General features: G+C 42.4%; 1 protein-coding gene across 1 annotated transcript in view; it reads right to left on the bottom strand.

Moving 5' to 3' along the window:
* Positions 1–21920, bottom strand: part of ngef (neuronal guanine nucleotide exchange factor) — a 45574-nt gene extending 23654 nt beyond the window's left edge. The window contains exons 1-5 of the mRNA XM_006799284.3: positions 21455–21920; positions 14463–14568; positions 7169–7516; positions 6767–6831; positions 261–511 (exon numbers count right to left, since the gene is read on the bottom strand). Of these exons, the coding sequence (XP_006799347.2) occupies positions 261–511; positions 6767–6831; positions 7169–7516; positions 14463–14568; positions 21455–21662 (978 nt within the window). The 5' untranslated portion in view covers positions 21663–21920. The remainder of the gene's footprint in view (positions 1–260; positions 512–6766; positions 6832–7168; positions 7517–14462; positions 14569–21454) is intronic.
* Between the last annotated feature and the right edge of the window lie 517 nt (positions 21921–22437).

Genomic DNA, 22437 nt, shown 5'->3' with positions numbered 1-22437 from the left:
AATATAGCGAGTTCATAACCAGCTTCATGTGACTGTTTATCCTGATTGTCATTGTATGGTAAGTGAATTCAGATAACAGAGACATAATCTAGTTACACTTAACCCACTTTGCAATAAAGGACCCTCGCCATACAGTCTGCCTTTACAAACATTTGTGAAACAAGGAGTTGTTCTAAAGACGTCATTGAAATCAAACATGTTACTGTAATAAATAACGTTACTCAATCCAAATAACTCTTTGGCCTCACAAAATTGCTCACCTCTTGCATTATAATTTCTTTGTGCGGTAACTGAGTAAGCAGACCGCTTGCCTGCACAGCTTCCAGGTTCTGCCACAAGGTCAGTGACTGATCACTATTCCTCAGCTGCAGCTGTAACACTGGTGGAGACATTACACCAGAGTCTGTCCCCACAGTCCCTGCCTTGACCCCAGGAAAAAGGTTGTCACGCTGACGCCGCTGCTCAATCTCCTGTTGCTTGGAGGTGTCTCGGTATTCCTGGTACAGGAAGGCTAAAGAGTCAAAAAATGATTAGTGCGCATGAAGTATGCATATACAACTTATTTTTTCAGTGGCTTCAATTACCATTCTTTCATACGGTGTCTAGACAGAAGGCATACACTATTGTATATGGATAAAAGTTCTGGGTTAGTCAGTTAAACTGAAAATGTACTTGTTTCTTTAGTCCCATTGCCACAAGTGTATAAAATCAAGCACCTAACCATTTAGTCTGCCTTCACAAACATTTGTTATAGGGTTGTTTTAAAGAGTTCACTGAATTTGAGTGTGGTGCAATAATAGTATGCCACTGTTAGAACAAGTTAAAATTCCATCACTTCTAGATGTCATTGTAAAATGAAATTGGTTAGAAACCTCAAAACCTATAATTCAGTTTTAGCTCAACTGACCACTAAATCAGATAAAAGGTCTGCGAAATCAGATCGAAACAGTGAGGATAGATAGCAACAAATAAAACTGACTTTAGAGTTTTCCATTTAGGGTGGACAAGGGTAAGCGTGTTAATTCAGGATCAAATGAGTTAACACTTGGGAGTTTGGGGGCATTTATATAATTTACAAACAGTCATTTAGAAGAGAGACCTTGTGTTTAATAATCCACATTTCACTTTTAGGTACAGTTGAGGATAGGGATGGGTATCGAAACCCGGTTCTTGTTGAGATGAGATGATGAGATGATGAGATAGCCTTTATTTGTCAGTTGCAGGTCTTTTGCCCACAACCGAGATGACAGATCTTGCTGACCGTACATACAATACAAACATCACATTGGGGAGACAGGTCAGGCTAGGTAGCGAGGAAAAAAAAACATTGAAATGTGTAACACAGAAGGATAATACAGGAATGCACAGATATCAACACACCATAACATAAACACAGGTGGAGGTGGCGTTGGATAGGGAGGGTGATGCGTCAGTGAGTGCTTATCAGTATCAGTATATGTATGTGTGTGCGTGCGTGTCCATAATTCAGCTGAGACAGTGTCCTTCGCCCCGCCAGACTAAGTAAACAGTCTTCCAGCCAACCCAGGTGGCTTTGCATGGAACGGGAAGGAACAGATTAAACACAGTCGTTATCAGGGAGTTTTTGTTCAGCTCCAGCCTTGAGCTCCGGCCTTGAGCCCACAGCTGGCGTCGAAGGGGTATCCGCATTATGATGGTGATTTTTCTTTTGCAAACAACTCATGAGAATTTCAAAGCTGTTTTTAACACTCCAACACTGGTCTCTCAATCTCCCGTTAATAGCTGCGAGCTTCTCCGTGATGTTATTAGCCGTCGATTCTGTGGTCTTGTCACTCTTTTTGCTCACATAGCAGATTCTGAGACCTCACGACCGCAGCCAACTGATCCGAGATGTAGCTTCCGCCCAGAGATGTTGTTCTGAGTTGATTCTTTCCTGATGTAATCCAACATACATACGCTCAAAGGTGTTATTCTGAGCATTCACTGCAGTCGTAAGCGCCTCCAAGCTCTTAACCATGCTGCCTTCAGTGAGCCCTTTCTGAGAAGTCGCACCTGTCGTTTCAATCCCAGCGGGCAGCCTTGTGGGGGTTTGAACAGCCGGTTCCGCTCTCTTAATTCTCCGATAAGCCAGGGCCAAGCCAGCTCCAATCAGCAAGAACCCTGTTATCATGGTTCCGAATAGGTAGATATCTTCAGGGTCCTCGATCGACAGTCCCACCAGGCACACGATCCTCTGCCACCCGTCCATCGTGTATCCGGCAGGGAAAGTCCCTCCAGGGCACTCGGGTTCTCCCGAGCCCAGACTTCTCGTTAAAGGGTGTCAATAGCATTCAGAGACCAGTTGAATCCATAATTCTCTTTTAGGTTTTAGACACAGACTGTGAGAGGGTGTTCCAGGGAAAGTAATAAAAAAAAGACACGAGACTAGACAAGGACATAAGAACTAGCAGGGAAGATAAGGGAGAGGAGAAAAAGTGCGTCCGCCTCCTCTGAGAGCCAAAGAAAAGAGAACCGGTTCCCACTGTTTCAATCCCTTGGAATTGTTTACAAACGATTCCCTTATCGATTCCAGTCGCCCCGAATGACATCACCACGTTGCGGAGCGTCATTTACCTGGCAGGAAACACGGCAGCTCAAACGCTCAAAAGTTTGATTATACTTTACGAGAACGGATGACAACAGGGCAACTTGCAATACTTGCAAAGTAGATATTTCATTCAAGGGAGGAAACACTACGAATATGCAAAAGCATTTGCTCACAAAACACGTGATGACCTTAAATGAATGTCGTGTTTTTAATTCTGCTCCGGACTCGTGAATCTCAATCCAGCAGCAGCGGTGACGTTTGCATGTCCTCTCCCGTTAATGCGGCAGGTAAATAATCAACTAACAGTGCATATTATGTTAGCCCGATCTGCCTTATTACAAAACCTGCCATTACTGTGCGTTTAGGTGACCATGATGAGACAGAGTCTGGCTCAGATGCTGGCAGTTCTCACTGCAGTCTACCGGTAGCGTCTCCTTTCAGGCCAGGACAGACGAATGTCACCGAGCAGTGACTAAGTTTGTGGTCAAAGGCTTGAACCCATTTGCCACAGCAGATGCCCCGATTTTCGGTAAGTGAATGTGTTTAATTGTAGGCAGGGACATTACTGGATATTCTTGTGTAATTGCTACAGAAGAATATTTATTTTATTGTTTTACATTTACAATTTTTTTTCCTGGGGACCCTGTGACACCCCATTGAAGAGGCTGTGGATCTCTTAAGATCTCACTGTTGGGTTTGTAAGGCCATGTTACTCCTAAATTTCTATCTTGTTCAAAGAGAAGATATAAAACAAAGTTCTGAGCTAATCGACCTTAGTGTTCTCCTTTTTTTAAAAAGAATCGATAAAGAATCAAATCGTTAAACAGAATCGAAAATGGAATCAGAATCGTGAAAATCTTATCAATACCCATCCCTAGTTGAGGATACTGTATTGTTCTTCCTAATTACATTTTTAAGCTTAAATCAATTTTTGCTCATTTTTGGTTTGTTTGTTATGGTAAGGGAGCACACAAAATCTCTATGGAGATATAGTTTTGGGAAATGGCAGGAGGGGAGAAGCTGCATGCAAGACTGAAACTCAATTCTTGATGGTCATGTTTTGGAGGTTTTAATAAACCATCTATCAATTTTCTTTTGCTTATGTGTGGTCGGGTCACAAGGGCAGCTACCTAAGCAGAGAAGCCCAGACCTTCCTCTCCCTTGTCACCTCCTCCAGTTTACTGGGAGAAACACAGAGGCGTTCCGATGCAAAGAACATGCCCAGAACACCTCACCCAGGAGGCACCCAGCAGGCATCCTCGTAAGATGCTTGAACTACCTCACCTGGCCCCTTTTTGACGTAGAGACGGCCACTTTTTGACGGCCACTCTTTGGATAAAGCTCATTTCCTCTGCTTCTGTCTGCGATCTCATTCTTTCAGTCACGACCCAAAGCTTGTGACCATAGGTGAGGGTAAATTGGGAGCTTCACTTTTACCCAATCCAGCTGTCAATCTTCCGCTCCCCACACTCTTGAGCAAGACCCCAAAAAGTCCATGTCACTTTCTGGACACCACTCAGGTACCCAAGTGGTGTCCAGAAAGTCCAGAAAGCTGTTTATAGAAAACGTGCTAAAGAGTTTTTTCCTCAGCAGATGTGTGAATGGGGAAAATCAATTTGAAATGTGCAGAGACTGGTGGTGTACCAGGGGCTTCTGCTTAGGGCTGTCACCCAGCTGGCCTAATGTCCCATCTGCTTGGGATGGCTAACAGTGGCTAATTTACAGTAAGTTGTTCCCCTGTGGTAATTTGTCTATTTTAGCAGTTATCTCAAAATTAACTATCATATAGTCTATCGATCAATTCACTGGTTGTGAGGTGCCAGTGCTAATCACCAATTCCACCAAAGATACTTACAGATTAAATAAGAATAAAACAAAAATATACAGGAATTGTTTTTGGTATTAGTATGTGTCGGTGTTGCCAAATAATCAATAGAACCACGATCCAGAATTTAGGCAAATATTTATTGTCTAAATTACTTTGTGTGCATGCTCTTTGTATTGTTATATTATCAAACTCTCATGACATTTTTTAATTTCTGTGTAGGTTCACAGTCATCCAGGCCTTGATAGTCTAAGGAGTTTGGAAGAAAGTGACTGGACTTCTTTAAGTTTTGAGAAGACACCTCTCATCCAGTATTCAGTTCTAAGTCAAATGGTGGAGAGTCCCAGGTATTTAAACCCATACTGGGTGTTGTCCCTTAAGAGGGTCATTGACCCACTATCCTAATCATATGCCTCATCACACGAGCCAATGTGTGAAAAACGGCGTGGGTCATTATCACCAGAAGTTTCAAGTGAAACCATTGTGAGATATTGTCTCCACCTTTTTTGTGACCTATTGAGGACACCTGACCCAAGATGTGAGTGCGGTTTGAGGCGCCTGGGAAATGATCTCAAAACTGCATTGTAGGTGGCTGACAGTTGGTGTCATAACAAACCCTCGCTGTTTAATGATGGTTGTTCACAGTGGACATAGATGGCTCCTTTTAGTTTTCAGTCCAAAATGTGAACACTGGCATCCTCAAAAGAATGACCTTTATCCTTTAGTTGCAGATGTACAGCTAAGTCTTGTCCTATTGAGGTGGCTCTTCTATGTTACATCATGCATTTATAGAGTGGCTGTTTGGTTTCTGCATTAAAGAAATGTAGTGCAAATGTGCTGCACTGCACAGAATACGCTATGTTGCTTAGTTCGTATTTTGTAGTTTTGTCTTTGGATTGAACCAGTTTTTCTCTGAGAGTGTGGCTGGATCAGTTTGTCTGAGTATCCTGCTACATGAGTGACAACAGTGTTATGTTATGTCATGTTATATTATGTTATTCTGTTTTTCTCCCTACTTGGGGTCTGACCTTTTTTCCTGTGCATCTTTTCTGATTCATCACAAGTTGTTGTTCCTGGTGGTGATGGGAGTGAAACACTAGATACCAGACTGGGGGGGGGGGGGGGGGGGGGGGGGCTTCTGGTAAACTCGTTAAACAGTGTTAAGGCTTTTATGCTCCTCAGTACATTATCTTTTGAGTCTTCCCTGTATCTTTCCTGGTGAACTATGTTTCTATCTACTGAGTTGATATGATATGTGGTGATACCTGGGTCACAATCAAAACCAAAGAAGTAGAAAAACTGGTTCATTCCATGGACAAGTTTTAGAACTGAACAAAACGTTTAGAGGTGAGACGTCTTCACAAAACGTAAAGAAGTCCATTTACTTACTTTTCAAGCTCCTTAGTAAAACTTAAATATATACTAACAAAATATTAATAGAAACTCGGGATAATTAAAATTTGTTATTAATAATTGGACTGGTTGGTTCTTATATAGCTCGTTTCTATTCTGCTTGAGCATTCAAAGCCCTTTACAAATTCACACATTCACACACAATCAATCCCAAACCCAAACAATCATTTAAGCACTATTTTTCCTACACCCAAGTGCTTTCTATCTAACATTCACACACATTACTTGAGGAGCATATCTTCAGAGACCACCTTGAGATTAAGTATCTTGCCCAAGTATACTTAGGCATGCAGACTGGAGACTGGAGCAGCCAGGGATATAAACTACCAACCTTCAAATTATAAGATGAACCTCTCCACATCCTGAGCTACAGACACCCCAACACAGCTAAACTGTGCTTCTCACAGGTGGGCTGAAAGTTTGCTGGTGCAGAAATTGGAACATGTTGTGTAATCTTCCTCAGTCATATACTGCAGATTATTTTTGTGGGTGTAGAACTGGACTTGAATTACATAAGAGCAGGGTGAAAGTACAGTCTCACACATAGCAAAAAAAAATGCACAGACTTTGGAGAAACATATAGTCTATGTGTACTGTATTGTTCAATTTTCAGGCTTCCTCTTCTTCATTTAATTGTTTATTATATTCTTAAATGCTGCCATCATGAGTAAGTTTCTACTAATCCCTGTAAAAATCAACCAAAGTGAATTAGACTGTGTGGAGTAGTCTATCAATCCAGGAAACTCTAAAAGAGGCACAAAATTGCTTAACCATCTACATGCAGGAAGATTTTATCATGCATATTATTGAGTTAGTAAAGTGTTAGAGAGCTTACATGAATGGTGTGACTTACCACTGCTTATATTAGCCATAATATAGAAACAAATACAAAAGGGTTTTCTAGCAATAGCTCTGATGGTGGGTGTAATATATGCACTACTCTCACCCTTTGTCAAACTCACCAATATTTTTGATGATTTTGAGACTGTGGCAGATTGTCTGTGAGCATTCTCCATTTCTCAGCACCCTACGAAGATAAAAAAGGACATACCTTTGTGAAGAGAGCGCTTATCTCTCGCTTTCTCTGTGTGTGTCATCACTACTACATTTCAAATCTTTTCATAAGATAATATAATATAATTCATAATATACATTCTTACAATGTGTAATTTTATTTTGTGAAAAAACAATAAGCATTTTTATCTTATTTATTTGCCTAATTTCTCATCATATTATTTGCTTTCATCAGAATTCAAATGATTAGGCATTTTTTTTAAAATAGTCCTTTTTAATTTTTTTTTATAAATTTATATCTCTATTGCTAAAATATTTATATCTCTATTTCTAAAGTAATTTGATCTGACCTGTGGTTCATGTGGATATCCTGGTCTCCTTCAGAATTAGGCTGTTGTGAGTTCATGGTCTTCCTTCTGGTATCCTTCACAGTGCAAGCTTTAGCTGTTTGCTCAGAAAGCTCTTCTATGACTTCACTGCCACTGTTGTCAGTCCAGTTCGTGCTCATTTCTGCTGTAAAATCTCTTCGCTGGCTGTATGAAGCAGCTGATATTTCCACAGTCCTCTTTCCTCCCACTCCTCCTCTTCTCTTTTCCGCAGCATTCTGGTTGTACAGAGCATGTGTGCTACTGAACTCACCATTGCTTGGCAACAAATCTCTGGAATGATGAGGCTGTCGCAAGAGCTGAGGACTACATCTGACAGAAGAAAAACAAGAAACACACCTTAGAAATACATATACAGAAGCCATTCACATCATCTAAAGCTTAACTGACAACAGCAAATTCTTAAATTTGTGTGCATATTTACTGGATATTTTAATTAGGTTTTTTTTCATTATCACCGGAAAATATATTGCCCTTGTGCATGAGAAATCTTTAAATTAGCTGCTAGTTTATATAACTAGTTTCATGTAGATGTAAGTGAAGAAACTTGGAGAAAGACTTGGGTTAACTTGGTCAACGTATTGTTAATTAATAAGCGAGGTGAGAATGGTTCAGGCATTATTGAAGGGCAAGATGAGAGAGGCTAAGGATGATTACTGGAGAAAGCTGGAGTGGAAACTCCAGCAGAATAGCATGACAACAGGTGTGGCTATGACGACAATCACTGGATTCAGGTCATCCAACAGCAAAGAAGCTGGGGCAGTGAGGACAAAGCCAATGAGCTGAATGTGTTTTTTAACAGATTCAAAACTGAGGTAAATGCTCACCCCTGTGACCTGACCTGTAGTCAGCCTGCAATCCACAGCCGCTCTCCCTCTGTCTCCACATTCCACCATAGCCTCCTGTGAAAGTCCTGACATCCCTCCCCCACCTGTCACTTTCACTCATGACCAGGTTCAGAGAAAAATGAGAAGACTCCACTCGGGCAAGTCTGCTGGACCAGACAGGGTGAGTCCCTGTGCCCTCTAGCTTTGTGGAGTCTTTCATAAACTGTTTATGATGAGTCTAAGTCCGCAGAGGGTCCAGTGTTGTGGAAGACATCATCCCTTATTTCTGTACCAAAACCGCCATGTCCCAGTGCCCCCCATGGTTAGAGACCTGTGGCACTGACTTCCCACATCATGAAAACCCTGGAAAGACTTATCCTTGGCCAGCCTCGACCTATCCGGTCTGTAAGTCTGATGTCATTAGCCATGTCTGGGCCCAAACTCCGCTGCAGGTCCATAAGTCAAACGAACACTGCAGCATTACTGAGAGTTAAAAACTGTCTAAATTCTTTCATCTGTAATAAAATGATCAGCGTTCTGCTCTATCAGGTGTAACAATTAAGTTTAACATCCAGGCATCCATGAAAACGGAATTTATGACATTTAACAGAGTTAGAAGTTAGCAGGGAGTTCGCTTGCTAGCTTCCCGCTAATTATAATATACAATGAGGGATTTATGAAACAAATTAAAACATACAGCTCTGCTATCACTTCCAACATAAATGAAGACAGGAAAGTAAACAGCAGCAACGTTTGTAGGGTTACTGAAGTTGGGCTAGTTGGTATATAATGATGTGCTACGTGATCGCTAGCGTGACAAAGCTATGCTAGCATAACATAAACAGTAAAGCTGGAGGACGAACGCTTACGAACAGAGGACTTTTTTCCAATCGATGAAAGTTAATGTGAGGGTTCCCAATGGTTAGGGGCAAATGCAATCGCATGGCAGGATGCTGTAAACGGACCAAATGTCAGTCAGGAGAACCACAGAGATAATCCATCCACAATACGAGGTTAGTCATTAATATACTGCTGCTCTCCCCTTTCCTCTTCACCCGCTACACGACATACTTCAGCCACTGCAAAGAGACCTGCCGTCTTCAGAAGTTTTCTGATGACTCTGCAGTGACTGAATGCATCAGAGAGGGTGATGAGACAGAGTACCGGGCTGTGGTTGGCTCCTTTGTAACGTGGTGTGAGCAGATTTGTAGCTCAACGTGACAAAGACCAAAGAACTGATTGTGGACTTTAGGAGGACCAGGAAACCTGTGATCCCTGTTTCAATCCAGGGGGTCGATATTGTAGAGGACCATAAATACCTCAGAGTACACATAGATAATAAACTGGACTGGGTTAAAAAAATACCACTGCACTGTACAGGAAGGGACAGAGTTCTGTCTATTTTCTAAGGCAGCTGAGACATCTTTGACGTTGGACAATGCTCAGGATTTTCTATTAGTCTGTTGTGGCCAGTGCTGTCCTCTATGCTGTTCCACACTGGGACATCAGGTTAAGGGTCGCAGATGCGAAGAGACTCAATAAACTGATCCGCAAGGCTGGTAATGTTGTGGGGATGAAGATGGACTCCCTTAAGGTGCTGTTGGAGAGGCAGATGATGTCCAAGATAAGTACAATGCTGGACCACCCACTCCATTACGTGCTGACCAGTCAAAGGAGTTCAGTGTGAGACTGAGATTACCCAAATGCACCACTGAATGACACAGGAAATCATTCCTGCCTATGCCTCCCTGTACAACTCCTCCATCTAATGCAAAGTACACACTGCAATAGTTACACCCTTTTGCACTTCATCTACAGTAAAAAATAACAAAGTTTCACAGTTTACTTAAAACAATTGAATTGAAAAGGGGAAAAAGACATATTCTGACAATGTTGAATGATGAGAAGTGCCCAATGACTGAAACTAGTACCACTGAATGAGATCAGTTCCTTGATCATTAATATGCAAATTATCATGACCATTGATCAACAACTACTGATCAAAGACCACTGATCAATGGCCATGAGTACCATTCACAGAGGGTTGGGAAATGGCTGCAATCACAGCATTGTAAGATGGTGAAAGATGTACCCTTAAGCCCCCTCCTCGATTCAGAGATGGTCTTTCCTTTTTCCCGTAAATGGCCTCCTTGACTCGAAGCTCAAACCAGCGTTCCTCCCTGTACATCCTCATCATTGAAAGACTGCCCGCTGGCCTGTAGGTGCAAATAGACTGCAGAGTTGGTAGGTAGCTCTTCTGTGTTGTGCCATCCGAAGGTTGCTTGGTTTCCCCGATACATAAATCATGGCACTTAACAGCATACGCTATATTACTCTGTTTGTGTTGGGGGACCCGATCCTTGGGGTGGACCAATTCTTGGTGCAGCGTGTTTTGGGGTTTAAACGCCACAGAGGGATAAATGCATCTCAACTGTTCTGATACTCCTGACACATATGGCATCACCAGGGTTTTTTTTCGCTTAGGCAGTGGTTGTCCTTCTCCCCTGGATCGACTGGAGCTTTCTTTATGCGCCTTCCCAGCTTCAACAAAAGTCCAGCTGGGATAACCACATATTCTCAGGACCTTCTTGATGTGACGTTCTTCTGCTTCCCTGGCCGCTGTGTCTGTGGGGATGGTGTGCATGCTCCAGTGGATGATGAGAGTCGAACGTTAAATACTGATCCGTATGCGTAGGTTTATGGTACACATCAACTTTTAAATGTCCCCCATTACAGATGGAAATCTCACAGTCTAAGAAGGGTAACCTGCCACTTTTCATATTCTCCCTGGTGAATTTTATGTGTTGGTCCACTGAGTTAATGTGATCAGTGAATTGTGGTAGGTCCTGAGATTTGATTTTCACCCAGGTGCCATTACATACCTGAACCAATGACTTGGTGGTGTTCCAGGTTAGGATAACAAAGCCCTCTTTTTCACTTCTTCCATGTACAATTTGGCCACAACGGGTGAGATTGGGGAATCCATGGCACACCCATGTTTCTGCCAACAGTACTGACCCATGTATGTGAAATACATACAATTTTAACCCACTTTGGCAAGGACTGCCTAAAGCTTGTACATCAGTATGAGCAAACAGCACATAAGATGGCTAATTGCAGGAACCACCTGAGATTCAGCCTCAGATGAAGACAAAACAGGATTACTTCTAAAAGTCTGCAAATGAGCTCTTCAGTTAAGGACCTCCGGGCAACAAAAATCCTCCAGAAGGCACAGCATCAGCTGCTCAATGAACAGGTGAGACAAACAAATTTTACCAAAGAAGTGCTAAAGAAGAGCGGATCCGAGACTTTCTATGCTTCTAGATGAGAATACTCTTAAAAAGGTGTTTGAATTCATGGAGAAGGCTCGTTCAGCACAGCATGAGAAGTCTAAGACTAGGCAACAAAGGAAGTTTGACTTATTTGTTGTGCGTCAGAAACCACAGCAAAATACTGAGAGTGTCTTCAACAGCCAGTAAAGTGAAAGTGGACACTTGTTTTCTTATCATAAAAATCTTTGTTTGTTAGTGTCCTTATTTTCTTCTGAGTTATCAATTTTCTCCTTAACCAGCTAGCATAAATTAATTTAAGTCCATTAGCCAACCAAGCGAGCACATGACATCACTTATTGACAGAAGATGGTGCTAAACATGTTTTTAAAACTTTAACTTTAAGCACTTATTTCTTAAATCCAGCTTCACAGACAGTGTTACATCTCTGTCAGTTTTTTAAGAGCAAGGCTCCATGATGTAAATGACATTTCATGTCATTTCTTTAAGTTTTGTGAAGAAACTTCAAAAGGACCAGTCGCTTTCTTTTCAAGCTCCTTAGATTATTTTACTTTTTATTCATGTTCGTCTTATACATGTTTATATTGCAGGTCTATTTTTAGTCACAAATGTAGGTGAAACGCTCACGTTTACATGGTGACAACTAAGTGTTACAGAGCTGTGCGTTAAACAAAGAATCAGAGTATCTGTGTAGGTTCTCAGTCATCCAGGTTATGGTAATCTAAGGAGAGTGGTGGTTTAAGTTTCTAGTTTTAAAATGAAATGGTGGAGTACAGATGGGACTGGGACACTCCACTGGGACACTTTAGTTTTGGAACTAAAGAAGCTTGTCGGATGAGAGGTGAAACGTCTTCAAGAAATTTAAAAAAGTCCTTTACTTTCCAAGCTCCTTACAAAAAATCAAAGCAAAATAACAAACCAAAAAAAAATGCATCAAGAATTATTAAAATTGTGAATTAAGTTTAAGCTGATGATGCTAAGATTCATTCACTGAGTTTCACCTTCATACCAAAGTTATACCACCTACTATTAATACAGTATAAACAGTATGCTGTCAATGTAGGGGAGGGAAATTAGTGAAGACTGCTCATAAATGTGCTCACATCTTGCTGAATGGTCAGCTGATCACAGCCAACACACTGAAAATCTGATAGAGCCCACAAAAGTGGTTTTTGTGAGTTGTGATTTTTTTCCCCACCCTGAGCTGCTACAACCAATTTTAGGATTCTCCCACCTGCTGAATCCCAGTTTAACGTACTCATGTTTCTGTTTAGGTGTGGAGGCAAAGTCACCATCTACAATGTGTTAGACAGAAAATAGAGCTGTTTTTAAAGATTCTCCTTCTTTTCCTCTGCTATATATCTGATTCAAGCTGAGTACATTTATTAGAAATAAAATTTACACCGAAACAAAGTTTGTATTCCCATGTACATATAGTTTATTATATTAATATATTGCAATGTTCAGTTAGCTTTGCATAAAAATAGCTGGTTGAAATGTCCTCCGAAGAGCTATTTTTTATTTTCTTACTTTGAGTACATTTCAGAAACTTTTTTTTTTTTTTCAGTTTTACTTAAGTAAAGAAATTAAATCAGAACTTCAATTTTTACCAAAGTATTTTTTAACAGTACCTTTACTTTTGCCACATCTACTTGTCTGGTATTTTGGCTGGCCCAGCCTCAAACAATGTTTTGTAAATGTGACTAATCCCATGGTTTAGCTAGAGCTTGCCAATGGCTGAAGAGATGATTCCTTGGAAGCCAGAGTCAATGGTACACGTCAGCAATCCGAAGACCCTCAGGTGGGTTGGACAGAGGTAGCCGATGAAAAAGGATGCCCTCTTGCCCCTGCAAGACCCCTCTGATGATTTAGCGCGGCGCTGTGGGGCAGCGAGGGTGACCCTTTAGAGGCAAGTTAAATTACAGGCCTTTTTACTGTCATATGTCTGGTTGTCAAATGTGACTTTTTAGGTCAAGCCAGCCTATCTGGCAGGTAATCTACTAATCAGAAGGTTGGTGATTTGACCCCTGGATGCTCCAGCATGGCAAATATCACTAGGCAAGATACTAATCCCAAGTTGCTCTCTATATGAATGGATGAATGAGGCAAGTTGTATAAAGCACAATGAGTGCTCAGGTAGAGCTCAGAGCTCATTAGAAAAGGGGTATATAAGATCCAGTCAGTTTAACATCTTTGCATTTTCAAATCCTTTCTTAAAATGCACCACTTTAGACATACTTACTCAGATTATCTTACACCTTTCACCACATGAATCCTCTGTTCTTATTAGTAATTTCAAATATTATAAATTTGCTTGACTTGATGGGTATTTTTGTCTCTTATATTTTAACTCTTCTGTCAACAGAAAACCTACACTGGGGAAGACCACTAGAAAACAAGCGCTCAGGAGCTTGAAGACAAAAAAAAGGGCAAGTGCTCTGACAAAGGACAGAGGGAAACAGAGAGAATATATACACAGGAGACTAATTAGGGAGATGGGGAAATACCAGGGAACAGAGCTGAAGCTAATCAGGGTAAAGAAATTGGGAAAAGTAAAACTGAACATAAAGCACATGAGGCAAGGAACTATCAAAATAAAACAGGAACTAATACCAAGACTAAGACACACAAAAGAGTAAACAGACGCAAGACAAGACCGACTGAACATGGGAGATAATAAAGGCAAAACACAGAGATGAAACTAAGAGACCAGAAGGGAACTAACAAACCCTTCTGGTCTCTTAGAAGGGTTTGTTATAGCCATAAATGTAATTTATGACTATATGAGTTACATAAAATAATACAATTGGAAACAAACAGAGATAAGAAAACTCATAAGTGCAAAGATAATTAATAGAATCTAGAAACAAATCCCACTTCTTCAATCAAAACAATAATGAATTAACACGATTCAAAAGTCAAAACAGGAAACTCTTGGTTAACAACCTAGAACCACAAGAGGAACAAAGACTTAACTTTCACAGAGACTTGTGTGCTTATCGCAGATATGATAAGCCACTAAGAGTGCCAGGTGTTAATTATAAAGCAGTATGCCATGTTCAAGCAAGCATTGTTATGTGATTGTTTGTTTTCTGGGTGTGTTTGGTTACAGGGTTGGGCAGTGAAGGCATGCAGACTCACCGTCTAGGCCCTGGCAACAAAGGTGACTTGTGGGGTAAGGGAGAATGAGAGGAGGAAGATCCTGCACTACTGGATGGGCTGTGGTCCAAAGTAGGCCTGGTGGAATCTGGAAAGTTAGAAAGGTAGAGAGTGTGTTTATAGATATAATAGGGAGGAATTTGAAAATTAAACAGTAGTTAAAATGGTTACATTTTAATCACTTATAGTGGGTTACAAAAAATCTATCTGTTCTTCTGTCTTTCTCTTTCACTCACACCTGTTTCCTATGTGAAGTAGTTTGTTTGTTTATTTTTATGAATTTTTTTCTACTACTACTCTACTTTAATTATTTCTACTTATTACTGTACAGACACAGGTCACTGCCAGCAGCCATAAAATAAACATTTACATTTTGGGGTAAAGTATTTTGGGGTGGTGGTCCCCATCTTTAAGAAGGGGGACCGGAGGGTGTGTTCCAACTACAGGGGGATCACACTCCTCAGCCTCCCCGGGAAAGTCTATGCCAGGGTGCTGGAAAGGAGAGTTCGTCCGCTAGTCGAACCTCGGATACAGGAGGAACAATGCGGTTTTCGTCCTGGTCGCGGAACACTGGACCAGCTCTTCATCCTCTCGAGGATACTTGAGGGTGCATGGGAGTTTGCCCAACCAGTCTACATGTGTTTTGTGGACTTGGAGAAGGCATTCAACCGTGTCCCTCGGGGTGTCCTGTGGGAGGTGTTGCGGGAGTATGGGGTGTCTGGCCCATTGCTACGGGCCATTCGATCCCTATACAACTGTTGCAAGAGCTTGGTTCGCATTGCCGGCAATAAGTCGGACTCGTTCCCGGTGGGTGATGGGCTCCGCCAGGGCTGCCCTTTGTCACCGGTTCTGTTCATAATTTTTATGGACAGGATTTCTAGGCGCAGCCAAGTGGCGGAGGGCTTTCGCTTTGGTGACCTCAGAATCTCATCTCTGATCTTTGCGGATGATGTGGTTCTGTTGGCTTCATCGGGTGAGGGCCTCCAGCTCGCACTGGAGTGGTTCGCAGCCGAGTGTGAAGCAGCGGGAATGAGGATCAGCACCTCCAAATCTGAGGCCATGGTTCTCAGCCGGAAAAGGGTGGAGTGCCCACTCTGGGTCGGGGATGAGTTCCTGCCCCAAGTGGAGGAGTTCAAGTATCTCGGGGTCTTGTTCGCGAGTGATGGGAGAAGGGAGCTGCAGTAATGCAGACGCTGCACCGGTCCGTCGTGGTGAAGAGGGAGCTGAGTGTAAAAGCGAAGCTCTCAATTTACCGGTCGATCTACGTCCCTACCCTCACCTATGGCCACGAGCTGTGGGTAGTGACCGAAAGGACGTGATCGCGGATACAAGCGGCGGAAATGAGCTTCCTCCGCAGGGTGGCTGGCCTCTCCCTTAGAGATAGGGTGAGAAGTTCGGCCATCCGGGAGGGGCTCAGAGTAGAGCCGCTGCTGCTCCACATCGAAAGGAGCCAGCTGAGGTGGCTTGGGCATCTGACAAGGATGCCCCCTGGGCGCCTCCTGGGTGAGGTGTTCCAGGCATGTCCCACCGGGAGGAGGCCCCGGGGCAGACCCAGGACACGCTGGAGAGATTATATCTCTCGGCTGGCCTGGGAACGCCTTCGTGTTCCCCCGGACGAGCTGGAGGAGGTGGCTGGGGAGAGGGAGGTCTGGGCCTCTTTGCTTAGGCTGCTGCCCCCGCGACCCGGCCCCGGATAAAGCGGATGAAGATGGATGGATGGATGGATGGATGGTAAAGTATTTTGTCAGAGTAAAAGGTGTCTACTGGTAATAGGAAATGAAAAGAATACTAAGCCCTCTTTGTTGACCTGTAACTCTGCTATTCAGTTATCACTAAAGTACTTTATCACTTGAATGTAAACATCCCTCCACTATGAGTAACTGTCTTATTGTGTTAAAGTGATTTAGGTGCCAAAGTGATCCAAGGACCTATGTCTTCAGAGGCAATTTGTGCCTGATAGGCTCTCCAAAGACAAATTGGTGAGGGGCTAGACTAAGTGTAATTCAACAACAAGGATTCAAGAAATCTCACTGGGACCAGTAGTTGGATGAAGACTGAATGAATCAATCTCCATTTTTTCTTCTGGCTTTATAGCATTTCAGCCCTGTGTTAGATTGGCAACCTGTCCAGGGTGTACCTGCCTCTCATCATATGATAGCTGGGATAAATTCCAGTCCCCCCACAACCCTGATAAGGATAAGTGGAAGAGAATGGGTGGATTAAAGGCCATTCCACTTGAACATCAGAGATTTGCTATAAAAATTGCAAGAGGAAAGAAACATAGCTTAAGGTAAGAGTGCTTTTAGACATGTTTTGAAGGTTTATATTAAAATTCCATTATCTAGGTCTGTAATTGTTTTTAGGTTAAATAACTGGTACTATGGCTCTATGAATACAGAATACTTCAAGTTAGTATAGAATGATTGATGCTTGAAGTCCTTAAAATATTTAGATGTCCAGTTACTGACATCAGATTCCAAAGCCTATATTAACCACAGTTTTGCAGGTAGGGAGCTGATATTTTATTTACCGCTTCTCATGTACAAGGCTTCCCAGTTAAAGAATACATTTTGCAGAAGCACCAGAAAGTCAGACTCTACCAGACTCTACCAAGATACCAAATAAGTACTCTAGGAAGGAATTCTTAAAGGTATGAAAAACTAGATACTTTTCCTATTGATTTCTATTCTTAAAAACAATCAAATAAGTAATCAAATAGTATCAATCAGTAGTCCAATGATGATGAATGATCCAACTATTTCAGTACTTACAAGCATCCAAAATCATTATATACAAACTGTTTTGGGTTTTTTGTTTTGTTTTTTGAGGGGTATTTTATTCCGGAATAGTATTAACATCTACAGTACATGGAGAAAGGCACAGTCCAGGGAGAACAAGGGTCCTTACACTCCATGTGAAATAATGTTAAATTTACACACTGCAGCTGAACACTTACTGAGATCTACACCATTTTCACACACAAAAAAAAAACCCTTAGTGAATACTCTCACATTGATCAGCAAAAATGAGGCTTTATGAAAAAACAATGAGAGCTCAGTCACAAGCTACTAAACAGAACACACCTAAGAGGCTGTCAGAAGAAATACATAGTAGTCATTTTAAAAAAATAAATAAATGAAATATATATATATATATATATATATATTTTTTTTTTTTTTTTTTTTTTTTTTTTTTTTTAAAAACACCCAGGTCGCCCCTGCAGGCAGTTTATCCTTCAAGCTTGGGTCCTCTACCAGAGGCCTGGGAGCTTGAGGGTCCTGCACAGTATCTTAGCTGTTCCCAGGACTGTGCTCTTCTGGACAGAGATCTGCTGGAGCCACTCTCCTAGCTTGGGAGTCACCACACCTAGTGCTCCGATTACCACGGGGACCACCTTCACCTTCACCCTCCACATCCTCTCGAGCTCTTCTCTGAGCCCTTGGTATTTCTCGAGCTTCTCGTGTTCCTTCTTTCTGATATTGCTGTCATTCGGAACCGCTACATCAATCTACGGCCGTCTTCTCATGTTTGTCTACCACCACTATGTCCGGTTGGTTAGCCACCACCATTTTGTCCGTCTGTATCTGGAAGTCCCACAGGATCTTAGCTCGGTCATTCTCCACCACCCTTGGGGGCGTCTCCCATTTTGACCTCGGAACTTCCAGGCCATATTCGGCACAGATGTTCCTGTACACTATGCCGGCCACTTGGTTATGGCGTTCCATGTACGCCCTGCCTGCTAGCATCTTGCACCCTGCTGTTATGTGCTGGATTGTCTCAGGGGCCTCTTTACACAGCCTGCACCTGGGGTATTGCCTGGTGTGATAGACCCCAGCCTCTATGGATCTTGTACTCAGAGCTTGTTCTTGTGCTGCCATGATTAGTGCCTCTGTGCTATCTTTCAGTCCAGCTTTGTCCAGCCACTGGTAGGATTTCTGGATATCAGCCACCTCCTCTATCTGCCGGTGGTACATACCGTGCAGGGGCCTGTCCTTCCATGATGGTTCCTCGTCTCCCTCCTCTTTCTTGGGTTTCTGCTGCCTGAGGTATTCACTGAGCACTCGGTCAGTTGGGGCCATCTTCGTGATGTATTCTTGGATGTTCGTTGTCTCATCCTGGACTGTGGTGCTGACACTCACCAGTCCCCGGCCCCCTTCCTTCCGCTTAGCGTACAGCCTCAGGGTGCTGGACTTAAGGTGAAACCCTCCATGCATGGTAAGGAGCTTTCTTATCTTTATGTCAGTGGCTTCTATCTCCTCCTTTGGCCAGCCTATTACCCCAGCAGGGTACCTGATCACGGGCAGGGCGTAGGTGTTGATGGCCCGGATCTTGTTCTTACCGTTCAACTGACTCCTCAGGACTTGTCTGACCCTCTGCAGGTACTTGGTGGTTGCAGCTTTCCTAGCGGCCTCTTCATGGTTCCCATTCGCCTGCGGGATCCCCAGGTACTTGTAACTGTCCTCTATGTCTGCAATGTTGCCTTCTGGTAGTTCAATCCCCTCAGTTCTGACTACCTTCCCTCTCTTTGTTATCATCCCACTACACTTCTCCAGCCCGAATGACATCCCGATGTCATTGCTGAATATCCTGGTAGTGTGGATCAGTGAATTGATGTCTCGTTCACTCTTGGCATACAGCTTGATGTCATCCATGTACAGGAGTCTCGGCTGACTGTTCTGTCTACCAGTAGCTGGTGTTTTGCGCCTCTGGTATTCTTGCCAATCCCTTTGGCCCCGCTCATGTATTAACCTATGTGCCTGTTCATCTTAGCCGATATGATGCCTGACAGGAGCTTCCATGTAGTATGGAGGCAGGTTATTGGTCGGTAGTTGGATGGGACTAGTCCCTTCTTGGGGTCCTTGGGGATCAGGACCGTCCGACCTTCGGTTAGCCATTCCGGGTGTCTCGTCAACTAGCAGCTGGTTCATTTGTGCTGCCAGACGCTCGTGGAGTGCAGTCAGCTTCTTCAGCCAGTAGGCGTGAACCATGTCAGGGCCTGGTGCTGTCCAACTCTTCATACTAGAGACCCTTGCTTGGATGTCTCCCACCGTGATGGTTACTGGACCCTGTTCAGGGAGGTTGCTATGGTCTGCCCTCAGATCCACTAGCCACTGAGCATTGCCGTTATGTGTTGCGCCCTTCTCCCATATGCTCTTCCAGTATTGCTCCGTCCATATACATATAGATAGGTAGATAGGTAGATAGATAGATAGATAGATAGATAGATAGATAGATAGATAGATAGATAGATAGATAGATAGATAGATAGATAGATAGATAGATAGATAGATAGATAGAAGGATTTTAAAAAGATCCCTGCTTAGGTTTTCATTCATTCTGGTCATTGTAGTCACAAGCCACTAGTAACCATCTTGGCTGTCACATGAGCTGAGATGTGGGAAAAAATAATTTTGACTGTAAGGGACCAAGGTGTAAAACCTCTGTATGACATTACTCCAACACACAATCATATGAATTACTGATGGTGACTTGGAGCAAGGTGTAGTAGAAGTAGGAGTATAGCTGACTAATAGCTGGTGTCATAATCCACCCCTTGTGTTCAATAATGGTTGGTCACAGTGGACTTACTTGGCTTCTTTTCTTTTGAAAGTGTGACCTTTCTTCTAAAACACAGCTGAGTCTTTTCCTGTTGTGGTCAAGACTTAGCCCCAAAATACAGTGAACCTAAACTTTCTAAGAAAGCAGTGATGGTGGTACGTCTTCTGAACAAGGAAGGATGTCTTGTGACTCCAGAAAAGGTCCTCTTAAAGATGTACACTGAGATCCTTACAGCTGGAGTCCTCTTCAACAGCTACTCCCTCGATGTATAGGAGTGTGACGGGGGGATTCTACACTTCCTGAAATCCACAATCATCTCCTTGGTTTTCTAGAGCACCAGCTTGCTGGTTGTTTTGTAATTCCTGCCTGTAGTCAGACGCATCACTTTTGGTTCTCCATCTCACCACTGTTGTGTCATCTACAAACGTCACAATGTGAGAGCTTTGATATTCTACCGAGCAGTGGTCAATGAGAGGTCTCATACACAACCTAGGGGGATCTAGTGATTAAGAAGTCCAGGAACCAACTGAAGAGGGAGAAGCTCAGGTCAGGTTTTGCAAGTTTTTGCTGCTGAGTTTGTTGAATTATTGTACTGAGGGCGTAAGTGGTCCAAGAATAGGAGACATATATACAAGTCCTTATTCTCAAGGTTTGCAGGCTGTATGAAACACTGATGAGATCCCATTATCTGACAGCTGACTGGTACAATCTCTCAGTGTCCATTCTAGTATACTGTCAGGGCCTGCAACTTCATGTGGGCCACTTCTGCTGAGGTCAAGCTGAGTCGTAGTTCACCTGGTGTTGAAGTGAGTGTAGTCCTAGAGGGGCTCATTGAAGCAGACATGAAAGTCATTGGGGAAATCAGGCAGAGATAAATCCCAGTCTTATTTACACAGCATTTAAACAGCATGTTTGTTTGTTTGTTTGTTCAAAATTGGGGTTTTATATTGGGGTTATATATATATATAGCAAGACATTAAGTATATTGTTATCCAGGTAGGTTCATTTTAACATTTAAACTCAAGGTTGTTCTTGCTTTGATCCATTTACCCGTGGGAAATACATTATTCACCGCTGTATGCGGTTCAAACAGAACCAGTTTCTCAGGTTGTATTCATGTAGATTTCTACTGAAGGATAGAAACTGCCTTTGTTGTACTTTCAATAACAACTGCACCATTAACTACAGCAGTCCCTAACACAATGCCTTTGATAACAACGTGTGAGAAATGAATTCATAACCTAGCGTAAGCACAGTTATATACAAATGATTAATTTAAAGTTAACTATGCATCTAGCATCTAAGTAAAAAAAAGATTTTAGCTCGGCTAAAAGCCCAGCTAAAATTAACTTAACAGAAAATTCATTGTTAAATTGTGGTCACAGCCAAATTCTGTGCTAGTCTTCTTGTCTTACTTTCAGATTGGTCAGATGAGATCAGTCTCTTCTTCCTCATTGACCGGTAAAAGCGGGAGTTCCTGCGAATAGTTTCTCTACTAAATCCAGTGCTGGAGTCATCATCATCATGTTCCTCTTGGCTTGGTTGAACCACAACTGGTTGCTTTTCTGTGACGTCTTTTGGTTTCTGTCCCCACTTACCCCTGAACAGGGTAGCTACAGACATAGTGAAATCTATTGCTCAATTTACTGAAAAACTAAGACTGGAAAATGTTGTTTGGTGTTGAGGAAATGAGTGGAAAGAAATTTGCCAGTTAGCCAGAATCCAGGAATAAATCCATCACTTGGAATCAGAAATTCACGTGAAAAATTAAAAGGAAAAAAAAGAATACAGGGAAAAAAGGGAATCTTCAGCCCTCTCTTGCTCCTATCCGTACAGCAATAATGTTGTTAACTACTTGGGTAACCTGTGGAAAGAGTGCTTGACGCTTATTTATGACTACAGTGTAATTATTACATTTATGACTCTCTCCTGTTCTTTGTCCCTCCTCTGTTTGTGTCCCTCCCTCTTTCTCCCTCCCTGCACCACCCTGTTATGTGCCAACATTCCTGAACTCAACCTAGTCTTACCAGCTTATAATGCCTTTCTGCTCTAAAACTTTCTCTGTTGCAGAACCAGAAAAGCCACTTGGAAATGCTTATAAATGTCTGTGCCTTCTACATTTCTCAGATCCCTTCATGAAATCAAGGCATGTTTTTGTTCTTGGCCTTTGTTCTTCAAGAGTTTCTGACCCTGTTGATCCGTTGTCCCACATAATAGTTTTATCTCTAGTCAGCTGACAAGGAGAGTTTAAAGTTCATCTTTTCCTTTTTTCAACAGAGCAATAAAGTTGCTTTCTCTGCCTTTGAACAGTACCAACCAAAAAAGGAAGTGCAAAGAATTTGTTTACTGGAATAACCTCTACTGTAAAATAAAGATCCTGCACAGTTTCTACAAACAG

This window comes from Neolamprologus brichardi, chromosome 1 (assembly GCF_056152115.1).
Source record: "Neolamprologus brichardi isolate AB-2024 chromosome 1, ASM5615211v1, whole genome shotgun sequence".
Taxonomy (NCBI): Eukaryota; Metazoa; Chordata; class Actinopteri; order Cichliformes; family Cichlidae; genus Neolamprologus; species Neolamprologus brichardi.
The sequence above is the reverse complement of the archived record's forward strand: the minus strand, read 5'-3'. Positions and strand labels throughout refer to the sequence as shown.